General features: G+C 41.6%; 1 protein-coding gene across 1 annotated transcript in view; it reads right to left on the bottom strand.

Moving 5' to 3' along the window:
* The window catches only part of ARHGEF4 (Rho guanine nucleotide exchange factor 4), a 331,159-nt gene that overhangs the window by 72,475 nt on the left and 245,325 nt on the right, over nucleotides 1–13,359 (bottom strand). Inside the window, 1 exon segment of the mRNA XM_073360097.2 lies at nucleotides 232–371. Coding sequence (XP_073216198.2) covers nucleotides 232–371 — 140 coding nt within the window.

Here is a 13,359-nt window from a genome sequence, read left to right as displayed (position 1 = left end):
TGCAGTTCCATTTTATATCACATCAGCATTCCTTCGATGCTGGAGGCAGCAGCTATATGGAAAACCCAAATGTGAGTTTGGGATGATAATGGAATTAAAATGGTGACCGCAGAAAGTGAATACTGAAGCTGTACCCATTTAACCAGGACCCTATTGCAACGGTGATGCCTCACTACCAAAAACCAAAAGCAGCCTCCTTTCTGCTTCTTCACAGACCTACAGTTGCAATACCTCATTGATGGCAAGTTGTTCTCCTCCTCCTCCAGGATGGCCGTAGCGGTGACTGGAACTCCGAAAGTCCTCATACAGATCCTCCTCACTTCCCACATCGTCTGTAAGAGCTGTCTTATCCAGAGCCCCATCAGTGATCACTGCAACAACAAGAAATGAACTGCTTAACAACACTGCTGAGCAGAGACATGAATGACAGCAAATGGAAAAGATCATTAATCTTGGATTTTAAAGTAAATTATTTTAAAATTGTTCTGCTAGCATGACTGAGAGGTGCTGATTGATGTCACTAGAAATCAAAGTTGTCGGTTTATACAGAGACCATGAACAGCAAAGGCACTAATAATGCAAACTGTCACAAGCAGCCGCACAAAAATGGCTAAAACACAATGTAAAGGAACTACCAGTGCTGCAAGAGGACAGTTCACTACTCATGCCCATTTCAAGTTCTATCTCACTATGGCCCTGATCCTGCAAACCATTATGAACATGCGTGAATACGCCCACTGAGATCTGTAGGACTACTCACATGCCCATTAAGTTGAGCACATGCACCAGCGTTTGCAGGATTGGAGCCTAAGTGAAGAGCAAAACAAAAGCTATTTTCACACAAAATCTCAACCTCTGTGCAGGTGAGTGAAGAACTCAACCATCATCCTCTTCCTATTTTGGCAAACAATGCATAGAGTTAGTCAGAAAAAAAATAGGAAAGTCAAGGGAACGTAAACTTAAGTTTGGATTCAGGTAGAAATCCTGGGTGGTCAGAGCTGTTTCACCTTTGCTAAAGCTTGACTGATACCAGCTTATACGCATCTGAATTTATTACCATCTTTGCTCTTTCATTTTGATAAATGGAGGTTACTTACGTGTAATTGGAAGTTCTTTGAAATGCACAATCCCTATCTGTATTCCACACATGGGATACGCATGCCCACTATGCACCTGAGTCTGGAATATTTTATAGACAGTGTCCATTGGCCCACAAATGCACCATAGCTCTCCTCATTATCTGAAGCAAGGGCACAAAAGGTGGTGTGCGCCAACACCTCTCCAGTTCCCATTCTTATTGCAGTTCAAATAATCTGCAGCAGCGGGGACAGAAGGTGGTGTGACAAAGCTCTGTCCTTGCCTCTGTGGGTCCCATGTTTCCTGGTGGATTTTGCTAGCCTCAGAGGCTCACTGTGACCCCCCCCCCATAACCCTTCTTTCTCTCGAGACAAGGGTCACAGTCTACTGAGCCATTTTCATCATAGGCCAGTGAGGGAGGTGAGGAGAAGTTATCCTTCCTTGCACAGTCTCTGTTGTCTCCCAGTCTCAGTGATTAATCAGGGGGCAAAGGTGGTGGGGGGAGCCCGGGCCCACCCTCTACTCCGGGCTCCAGCCCAGGAACCCTAATAGTATCAGCTATAGTAGCTGACCTTCTAGAAACATGACATGTACAATTCCCTGGGCTACTTCCTCCCACCCAGCAGCCCTCACTTCCTCAAGCTCCACTTCACCCTTACCTCAGGGCCTCCTTCCTTGTGCCTGATATGGTGTGTACTACTCAACCTCTCCAACAGCACAACTTCCTCCCACAGCTCCTGACATGCACACCCACCTGACTAACTGGGAGGCTTTTAACTAGTTTCAGCCAGCCCCTGATTGGCTTCAGGTGTCCCAATCAACCTAGCCTTCTCCCTGCCTTCTGGAAAGTTCTTAATTGGCCCCAGGTGTCTTAATTGACCTGGAGCAGCTTCCATTTCACTTAACCTGGTACCAGGGATTTGTTTAGCCTGGAGCTAATATATCTATCTCCCACTACTTTTCTATAGCCATCTGGCCTTGCCCCGTCACAGTGGGTAGTAGAATAGAGATAGGGACCATACATCTGAAAGAATTTCCAGTTACAGATAAGAAACCTCCATTTCTTCTTTGAGTGTTGATGCCTATGTGTATGCCACTTGTGGGAGATTAACAAGCAGTAGTCAAATGGGGGGTGGGTGTGAGGACGCAGAAGTGATAGCTGACTGTAGTACTGCTGTCCCCACTGCTGTATCTGCAGCTGACGACTGGACCAGAGCATAATGTCTCACGAAGGTATTCACAGAACTCCAAGTAACTGCCCTACATATCTCTAGAAGGGGAACATCTCTCAGAGATGCAGTCGAAGTAGCTTGCCCTCTAGTGGAATGAGCTCTCACCCCCCCTTCTGAGGGGGAATATGAGCTAGAAAATACAACCCAAAATCCATTTTGAAACTGTCTGCATTAATATAACTTGACCGCTTCATCACTTTGCTAGGGAAACAAATAGTTTATGTTTTTCTAACAGACTTTGTTCTTTGCAGACATACAGCAAAGCCCTTTGGATGTTCAGAGAATGGAGTCATCTCTCTTCATTTGAGGCATGGGGTTTTGGAAAACATACTGGTAAGTGAATTAACTGACTCTTGGAAACTACTTTAGGAACGAAGCTAGGGTGGGGTCATAACAAGACCTTTTCTTTATAGAATGCAATATATGATGGGTCCATCATGAGCACTCCCAGCTTGTTGATTCTTCTGGGCTGACGTTATGGGTACTAGAAAAGCCACCCTCATGGACAGATGCGCCATAGAGTATGTAGCTAGAGGTTCCAAGGTGGGGTGGGGTGTGAGAGACGATAAAACAAAATTAAGGTTACACTAAGGCATGAACTTCACCAATGGTGGAAAGGATCTGAGAATCCCATTCAGAAATCTCGTTGTGACAGGATGAGTGAATACAGTACGGTTATCCATCGGAGGATGGAAAGCACTGATCACTGCTAGATGCACTCACAGAGAACTGAGTGCAAGACCTGAAGACTTAAGGGTAAGTAAAGATTCTAAGATAGTAGGGATCCCAGCTGATTCTGGAACTGAGTTTCATTGGTGTGTCCAAGAGGAGAAACACTTCCATTTTGCTGAGTAACAGCTTCTTGTAGAAGCTTTTCTGCTTTGGTTAAGGATGGATTGCACCCTTTTAGAACATGAGTGCTCTATTTCTGATGTCCATCCAAATACCAAGCCCTGAGTTGCAGACTGAGGTGCTTGAATCTGCCCTGTGCTGTGTTAGAAGGTCTGGTAATGTGGGGATGTTCTTGGGAGGGTGAACTGAGAGCTTCAGCAGATCCATAAACCAGAACTATCTTGGCCAGATGGGCACAATCAGTATGTCTCAAGCTCTGTCTTGGTGGATCTTCTATAGAACTTGTAAAACATCTAATAGCACTTTTCATTGCCTAAATAAGCACTTGCCACTGAAGGAGTATCTATTACCACCATAGGCATGTAATTCTACTCTTGCAACTTTACGTAAATGAGGGCACATCTTCTGAAAGGCTGTCTCCTTCTATTGGATAAAACAAGTGCTAAAGTCCTGAGCATGAGTCTGAAGCCAGTGGAAATACAGACTAGATATCAGAAGAGAATAAATGTCATTTATGCTACTTTTACACAAGGAAAAACTGGTCATCTTCTTTAAAGAATAGAACCCTTTTGTATGGTTTTCTCAAGGTTAGTTGCAATTTTCTGAAACTCTCTTTTTACCAAGTACATTCTGAGACGCATGTCCTGGGTGTTGACCAATAATCACTCACTTATTCTATGCTTTTATAAGATATTGTGTATATGTTTTCTGATTTGTAAACTCAGAGGATATCATCTTCCTGCTTTTCTGAGACAATGGTAATAACTGAATGCTGACTGGCATTTGTATTGTGATTAGCAACTGGTGTTCGAATAAAGCATATGCCGTTTACATGACAAAGAGGTATACTCCAAGGAGTCTTTCTACAAAGGCAATAACATGATGCCTACAAACATAATGCAGATAAAATACACCTGATGGAAGATGTCAGTTCAATGGATTCACTAGTATTGTAGTACTAAAGCTAAAGAAATTAAGATCTCAAGAGATAACACCATCTGAACTCTTGGTGATCTCACTGACCAAGTTACAAAAGATGTAATGCTCAAAATCCTTGCAGTAGGGGAAGGGCAAGCGGGGTATGACTCCTGGGCTCAGAACCCTAATCTAGTCCATCTTCCAAGAACTAGTCCAGAATCATTCCCTACAGGGTATTTTCTTGTAGTTTATTTGCTTTCCAAGGAAAACCACCATCCAGAAGTGACACTCTAGTATCATCAGGAAATATGTAGGAAGCCTTCAGCCTGACCAAAAGAAGTCAATAATATCCAAAGCACAAGCTGCAATGATAGGTGGTCCAGAAGCAGGTCCAAAGATGTAATCTGATATATCACTGTGAACAACCTCTAATTCAAATCAAAGTAACAGATGCCATGCGGTACATTTTGAAAGGCCCCCAAACATGGGAATTTAGCCATATGACTAAGAGCCCAAAGGAGCTGAGCTTGTGGTCTTTGAAGCCAATGGCAAAGCACGCACTGAATTCAGTGGTGCAATATTAGGTCCTTAATAGCTCTATGGGCTAGACCCTCAACTGATGTGTACCAGTGTAACTCCACTGAAGTCAACTGCACCAGCTTAGGATCTGTCCCTGTAATTCCAAGGCAGTGCTTTGGAAATATAGTTGTAAATTTCCTGCACAGCAGAGATTACACCAACAACTGCAATGACAGTTCCGTCAGTGCTTCCATTGTATACCACATTTTGTCAGGGTTTCACAATGCAATCATTTCCAATCACATTGTGTTGAAACTCACATGTTAGTAGTCAGCGAAATGCATTTATTTTACATCATAATGACTGAAGTATACATCAGATCTGAATGAAACATTTGAAAAGTTTACCCTTTGAATGACAATTTACTAAATTCAACAGAAATTTGCAAGGTGACAAAGATCTATTGATTCTCACTTTCATTTGCACACAAAGCTTCAATTAATTTTAGTGGAAACTATGTGCCTGTGGACAATATGCCCTTACAATTAAAGTAGAGTTTGCTGTGGAATGGTTTAACTGCCCAAGAAATAAAATTTATCTGTGTTAATAAAAAACCCGTGGACGTTGCAAAAAAAAAAAATCAGTGTTTTAAGGGATGCTTGACAAAAGCCTGAGTATACATCAAACATATTTCAAATATAAGCTACCAGCACCCTACTGAATGTATGTTAAAAATATATGTTTCACAGAAAGCCATTCTCACATCTAGAATACTACATATAAAACTCAAAAGTACTGAAACTGCCACCTTCATAATTGTAATCAGTGCAGTTATAAAGGATTCTATTCTGATATTATTTAAATCAACTAATCTACCACAACTGATACATCTACCATAGTTTGAGAACCGCTAAAAGATAGTGTGTGCTACACGCTGTACTGTTAATGAACTATTTTGGGGGAATTTGTGTAATGACGGAAACAAAAGGTACACTTTCAAGAACATAATGGATTGCTTTGTACAGGAGTGCATCACTGTTTAGCCCATCAAAGCTCCTCTTCCTTTGTGTTCTGTCTCCCTTAGCATGGTACCTTATTGATTCCTGCAAGCTTTCATTGCTTTTGCTTTATACCCCCTCTCTGCTGGTTGCATTACATAGAGTATAATTTTCAGCCTGAAAAATGTTTCCTGACATCTTTAAAGCTTTCTGATTGTGTCATGTTTTCCCAGTTGTACTATGATCCGTTTTATATGGGGGGAAAAAAGCTTCATGGAGAATAGCTCTATTACTTAAAATATTCTATACCTCAGGTAAATCTCTGGCCAACTTTATTTATTTTTCTTATATAGATTTGTTTTTCTTACCATGTCTTGCTTAACTTTGACTCAGGGGTCAGCCTCATTAGCCTTGAAAGCTGTTACTACATCTTGTATTGGTTGTCCAAACTTAACTAAACAAACAAAAAGCCATAGGCAAGTTTCACCAGAGAACTCTATTGCTTGTGACAGGTTTCAGAGTGGTAGCCATGTTAGTCTGTATCAGCAAGAACAACGAGGAGTCCTTGTGGCACCTTAGAGACTAAAAAATGTATTTGGTCCCAAATAAATTTGTTATTCTCTAAGGTGTCACAAGGACTCCTCGTTGTTTCAATTGCTTGTAATAATGCAAAAGGTTTTTGGTTCTTAATCTGTGATGGAAATTTGTCCAGGAAAGAATTTTTTCATGATATTTTGTCAAAACTGCTCATGGTTCAGAAGGCAGGAAGAAAGCGTTAAGAAAAATGGTGACGAATGAGACTTTGTTCTGAAGCAGCTTATTCAAGAGGGAAAAAAGAATCCTGAGAGTTGATTATAAAAAAATAAAAAAACAAAAACACCCTCTGAAACAGTGACCCAATACACTAGAAATCAGTCAAGGAAGTAGGGCAAGTGAAGGCTCTTAATATAGGTAATGATTCAACATGCACAGTCATAATTAGGTCAAGCAGGAAAGAAGTAAGCTTGAGTCTAAAAATCTTTTAAGTGGACCTGATAAAAATTGTTAAAACAGTAATTTGGTTTCTTCATTAGTCTCATCAAGTGCACAGTACTAGTTGGACAGGCACCCATTATGCTTCACAGGAAGCAGAGGCAGCCTTGCTGCGCCCTTCTCCCCAGTCACAACAAATGCTTGTTTTCATCCGTACTTGAATGCACTGATGTGGTCACAGCTGGCTGTCTCCTTTTCTCACTGAGCCCAATAATCTAATCTGTCACGGGAAAACACAGAACAGTAAAGAACAACTTTCACCCCAAAACAAGACTCTGAACTACGTCCAATTAATTTTAAACCAATTTCCCCAGAATTTAGATGGCTGTACAGATAAATTCTACTAACTATGACAACAGATTCTACTCTGCAGAACATGGGGAGGGAAGGAGGCCATGATTTACCACTACGGCTGCCTGCCAGAGTATCAAAATCCTGCTTTGTATTGCTGCAAGTCTGAACCTGAGCTCAGGATTTATGTCACAAAAATACTACAGCAAATAGAAAACTTTGTCATGCTAGCTCATAAGTTATTCTTCTTAGTCCTGAAGCAGACATTCTCTGGAGAGAGGAGAACAAAACCATATAAACCCTTCTGTGTGCTGCCGAAACCAGAAGCAGCAGCATTGGGAGGAGGGTTCAGGGATCTGAGCCCCATCATCACACGTGAGCAACAGCGGGGGGTTACAATAAACGTCATAAACTCAGAACACTGATCAGTGTTGATAGCACTAATTACATTGGCTGCCACCGGTTACACTCACCGTTACCTTGAAGACGGTTAGAGTCGAGAACACATTTGAGTAAATACGAATGTGGCTTGATAAAAATTAAGCTTAATTAAATATGTTAGAAACAGAAAAGTGGAATAAAGAAAAATGGTTCACCTTTCTTCCGGCTGCTTGGGTAAAAGTGATTTATTTTTCTCTGCAGTGTGAAGAAATGGAGGGGTTGGGGGAGATGGCGGAGGGGAAGGAGCATGCTGTGCTCTTTAAACGGGCTGTAGCAGATTATTTCCCACACACAGCACTATAGAGGAGCAAATGGAGGAATTATGCCTCAGAGGAACACCTCCCAGGGCACTGCAGTGGGTGAGAGGTCAGTCTAGCCTAAAATGATGATGATGAGACTTATAATTACATAATTATTCCCAACTCCAATAGCAGCTCACTTCATGACTTCAAGCTACTCTCTCTGCCTACAGCCTTGTCTATGCTGGCAGCAGAGTGTAGAATACATGTAGCTACAGGCTGCAGCGTAAACCGGCTGCGTCCACACTGGCGTGTAGCTACACATGGAAGTGAAAGTCTCTGGCAGGGGGAGGCAGTGGGGAAAGTCTGTGGCAGCGGGGAGCTGCCGGTGCTTTTCTCCACTGCCTTCCCCGCCAGAGATTTTTCCCACAGCTGAAGTCTTTCACCGAGGTGGAAAAAGCAATGGGACACTACACTGCTAAAAATAGCAGTGTAGACATGGGATGCACTGGTTGGTCATGTCCAGAGCTGCGTAGGGCACACAGCCACAGGGTACAGGTGTGTCTTTAGTCGCCTAACCAATGCCTCACTGTCTACACTGTTATTTATACCCGTGCTAGGCGGCATATGTACTCTACATGCCACCATAAGTGTAGACACAGCCTATGTGCATCTGTCTATATAATGGATATATAGTTATCCATCTCACAAGAGTGTTATTTGTTTGTTTTATAGCCGTGCTGAGGTTTCATCTGAGATGGGGCTAGGGCACTAGGCACTGTGCATGCACCTAGTGAGAGAGAGCAAGCCCCCGCCCTGGAAAGCTCATAATCCAATACAGACAAGACAGCCAAAGGGTGGGAGAAAAAGCATCCTCATCTCCATTTAGATGGGAAACAAAGGCACAGCAAGTTTAAGTGATTTGCCTAAGGTCACAGAGGGAAGCTGTGGCAGAGACCTCCTGAGCCCCAGTCCAGTCTCATAGTCACAAGGCAATGTTTATAGAATGTACAATGCAAGGGCCAAACATTCCTGGGCAGTCATCTTTTTTTTAAATTTTGCAGCTACTCAGCAGGTATTTTAAACCACATTTTACAAGTGCAAATAAAACAGAGTAAACCATTTAATTATTCAAATGCATTGGTTTGGTCCCCCTTTCCCCAGAGAACATGCAGGGTTATTTTCTAAAGGGGAGTTTCCTTGTTAGGGCAGGGGAAGGGGTACTCTAAAATCTGGAATTTCATCATAATTGACTCTCTGAGTCAGATGGGCCTGATGCTTAGCTGGTGTACATAGATGTGGCTTCATTGTCTTCAGTGGAACTATGCTGATACATTCCAGTTGAGAATAAGGGCCAGGGATGTGGGGAGTGATCCAGCATTGATGGTGAGTGAGTTAAAAGAAGCCGTATTGATAACCATCAGATTCATTTTCACAGGGCGTTTTATAGGAATGCAAGGGAAATAATCCACAACAGTTATGGGTTGCTTTCAAGGCTGATAATTATCCAAGAGCATCTATATTTAACTAGAAACAAATGAATGAAAAATAACCTCCAAGGGGATTTGATTTTTTGCTCATTGGAAGGCTGTCTGATAGAAGCTGTTTTCTGGGTGCCATAGCCACCTGCTTAATTTATCTCTGTGCAGCATTAAATCTAAAATAATGCACAGAAATAACATTAGGAGTCCAATTTACACTCACAGAGCAAATGAATTCAGAGCCAAGGACGTCACTCTCTCTCTTCCCCCCTCCCCACCCCCCATGCCTCACGCCCCCAGACTGCTGATGATTCTTGATTTTGGAGCTGCCAGGGTGAAACAGTTTACAGTTAGAGTTCACATGGCCCAGGAGGCTAAAAAAAATGTATGCAAAAGAAAGGCCAAACTGAGAATTAGTTGCTCAGCTGAGCTGAGCTAAAGGCCTCTATTCTCTGCAATCTAGACTGCTAAATTCTGGTCTCCTTTAGAAATAGTGTATAACAGCATTCAGCAATACTGCTTTGACTTATGTGCTTCATTTATCATCTGCTTGATATATTGTGATCCCTATGCAGCTCCCACAGTAAAATCCATCAGACAGTGATGTCATCCCATTTCTGTTCCATCAGTACAATTCCTCTGGCTCTTTATTGTTCCAATGGACCCTCTTCCATTACTGTCCTCCTGGTTGTGGGCTGGTGGAACAGGAAGAGGGTAGTCTGATGGGAAATGAATGACAAGGGCAGAGGAACCAATAATGTTGCTTTGTGAGAAAAATGAAAGCGTGGTCCTGCAAAATAAAGCCTTGTGGAGTTAATCCATTCCATGTGCAATTACATGCTGGTCATGAAACAAGATTTTAGGAATCTTTGGAGAGAAAATTATGTATGAGAGAGACATACACACAAAATACGCAGAGAAAGCAAATGATGAATAGAACCCCTCATATTAAAACACAAATTAAGAGTAGAAAAAAAAAACCATCAAAATGAAATCAGCCTTTCAGTAAAACTGCCATTACCCAGCACTGTTGTGCATGAGCTAGTTGCTAATTAGCTGAAGCAGGGTGCAAATCCACTTTTTGGAACAAAAAAATGGTGCAGCTCTTTAATAAAAACATAGTGGGGTCTGGTATTGGTCTGCAGGGTTGGTAGCTCAGGGTAACATCCATCAACTGTAATGCACTGAGCCACCCACTCAGATTTCAAGAGTTTTTTAATCCCAATTAGAATTCTAAATGACTCACAATGAGGCTTGAGGGAGCTTTTGGCTCTCATGTGTAGTGTAGATAAGTATGGGCAATAGAGAAACACAGGTTAAGAATGGCTCTGCAATTTTGGTCTCTAGGGTTGTTGCTTGCAATCTGCTTCCAGCTCATATGCTTCTGCTCCTGCACACATCAAAGATGACAAGGAAGAGAAGAGGTCTGGGGTGCTTGCATTTGATTGGGAACACTGGGTTTAGCTGCTTTTCAGCTGGTGATTGACAGAGCAGAAGCTTGAGACAGAATGGAAATATTAGATAAACTGAAAAGCAGAACAAACATTTACATCAAAACAATTGTATCTCTATTTGATCCACAGCCCAGTCCCTCCTGAAAACTCACCTTTGCCATAATGCAATGGCCAGGCTATTAATCCTATTGGCTGCTGAAGCATAGGGTGACCAGATGTCCTGATTTTATAGGGACAGTCCCGATTTTTGGGTCTTTTTCTTATATAGGCTCCTATTACCCCTCACCCCCTGTCCAGATATTTTACATTGTCTGGTCATCCTGCTGAAGCATTACACACATCCTGTTCTCTTTATTTGTTACCATGTCTCTCCTTGCCCACCCATGCCTATTTGTTCCCATCCATGTGTTATATCTCAACTTTCAACTGTAGGGTCTTTGGGGAAGGGCCTATCATTTACGATATGTCTGCACAGTGCCTAGAACAGTGGGGCCCATGTGGTTGAGGCCTTTAGGTACTATCACAGTGTGAATGTTAAATAGTAATATGCAGTACAAGCAATCCCTTTCCTCCTGTGTTCTGGCATTGTTCTTTGCTGTGTCATAGGTGAGACATACTCACTAGGATATAAGCCACATTGTTTAGTCTCCCATTAAGGGGACTACTGTGAAGTAAATTATTATTTAGTGTAAGTAAAGGGTGGAAAAATCTAGCTCCATGATTTTGCTGAGCCTTAAACAAAATAAAAAAAAAAAAATCCAACTCCCAACCCGCCAAAAAAAAAACCAAAACAAAAAAACCCCACAACAACCTAGCAACTAACCAGCCCCCATAAACCTCCACAACTTGCTGGTTTGGTTATTGTGGGTTATACGTAAATTTGATATTGTCCAGTAGAAAATAAACTTGGCCAACTCATCTCAGCTAGAGCCCCAGATGAGTTTTCAATGCATCTGCATAGATGAAAATGCCACTTGCGTCTCTAACCATCCATTTCTACCAAAATCAGTACAAACGATCAAGGAAATTAAAGCAAATGAGCTGGGAAACTAGAACAACAGCTATTTACATTAGGCAAACATAGGAGGGGAGGACAGAGATCAAACATGTTTAGTGCAGCTGACAAACCTAACATATTTTAACTGGTATATGAATTAAGGAGGACTTACCAGCAAAATCATGGGCATTTTATTTATTTATTTTTAGAAGAGCATCTGTCCAGCTTTTCAAAGCCTTACAGATATGTCCACAAATGAGAGGATTGACAGTGTTGGAGTCAGACGCATCTGTTTCCTTAAGGATTATTTCAGGGGAATCTCCCTAGCTGATCTGAATACCTGCCCTCAATCAAGCACTCCTCTTCATTTCTTAGAGATCACTTTATGCTTCCCATGTCTCTTTTCAAACTGGTTGTTTGCGGGGGGGGGGGGGGAACGGAGACAAACAAACCAACCATACAGCTTTACTGCTGTGCCATTATTTCATCCCAGTTGAATGTTTCAGTTCAAATGAGCTTAAGTTAAATCCAGTCAAGCTGATTTTATTCTTTTTAAATTTATCAGAAAACAACTCAAATGAGATCAGGGAATAAACAGGAGCTTACAGCCATTTCTGACTGCAAGGGATATAGAAGTTGAGAGAGAGAGAAAGAGAGAGAGAGAGAGAGAGAGAGAATGCAGCCTAGCATGGGAAAATTTGGGTTGTAAGTGCACTGTAGAAGCTTGTGGAAATGTCATTCATTTCACCTTTACTTTACTCTCAAAGGCTTTAGTGGGGCTTTAACTCTGATGGAGTTACTCTCCCGGTTTCCCCCCTTCCCCAAAACGTGGCACAGCTCTTGTCTGTTTTAATTATATTGATCCAAATGTGATGTTTGGTTCTCTAAGACCAGTTTCTGCTCTAAAACCACTTCCTAAGTGTGCATGGGGGGAATCCAAACTATTAAGGACTCTACTTTTCTATTTGATTTCTTGTACCATTACCTTATTAAATAGAGTGGAGAGTGTAAACATGCTTTGCAGAAATCTGATTGGTTTGTATTCCGAGAGTTCCTTCATTTTTATTATGCTTTTATTTCCTATTGCTCTGAAGCGCTGGGGGCTTGGAAGCCAACTCTGCAACAAAATCTCATCATCTAAATGACACAGTATTTTTCAATCTTAAGTCACACAATGGAAGCACGGTGGTTCTGCTGCATATTGGGCCTTCCATACTTGCTTGGAAACAGTCTCTCTATAAAGCCTCTCTATAATAAGATTCCACAATGGTCTGTGCATTATTCTGAAGCCTGTTATGTCTGTAGAGACGGCGTGAAGTGACAGAAACAGCTACAAGCATGGTCAAGGGCTCTTGTTGTTCAGAATATCATCAGGTTGAATTGTCACTGGGTATCGCAGTCTATTACTGTCCAGCTGGTAAATTCTCAGACATTTTGACTTTACAAATTACACCCAGGTAGTGTACAGCTACATTGAAGCATGTATTTACTAGCCCATAATGTCATTCCTATGCAGTGTTCTCTGCTGACTCTAGAACGCTTCATATTATAAAATATTGTTTATAAAGCACCTTTCAAGTGTAGCATCCTAATGATGTACTTTGCATGGAAATATCTAATTTCTCTCAGTGTTTTCAAAAATGGACAGATTCAGAGAACAGCAAAGATACATTTTGTTTTTCAGAGTAAATCCAAGTGTTCTAACTCAACAAGTAAACAAAGAATGAAAAGTTAGCTAATGATAAAAAATCCCCACATTTGTAAGCACATCCAGCCTTGGACATTCTGAACCAAAATTACTAAGTTTGAATGCCTAAAATTAGGCACC

This window comes from Lepidochelys kempii, chromosome 9, assembly GCF_965140285.1.
Source record: "Lepidochelys kempii isolate rLepKem1 chromosome 9, rLepKem1.hap1, whole genome shotgun sequence".
NCBI classification, from domain to species: domain Eukaryota; kingdom Metazoa; phylum Chordata; order Testudines; family Cheloniidae; genus Lepidochelys; species Lepidochelys kempii.
The sequence above is the reverse complement of the archived record's forward strand: the minus strand, read 5'-3'. Positions and strand labels throughout refer to the sequence as shown.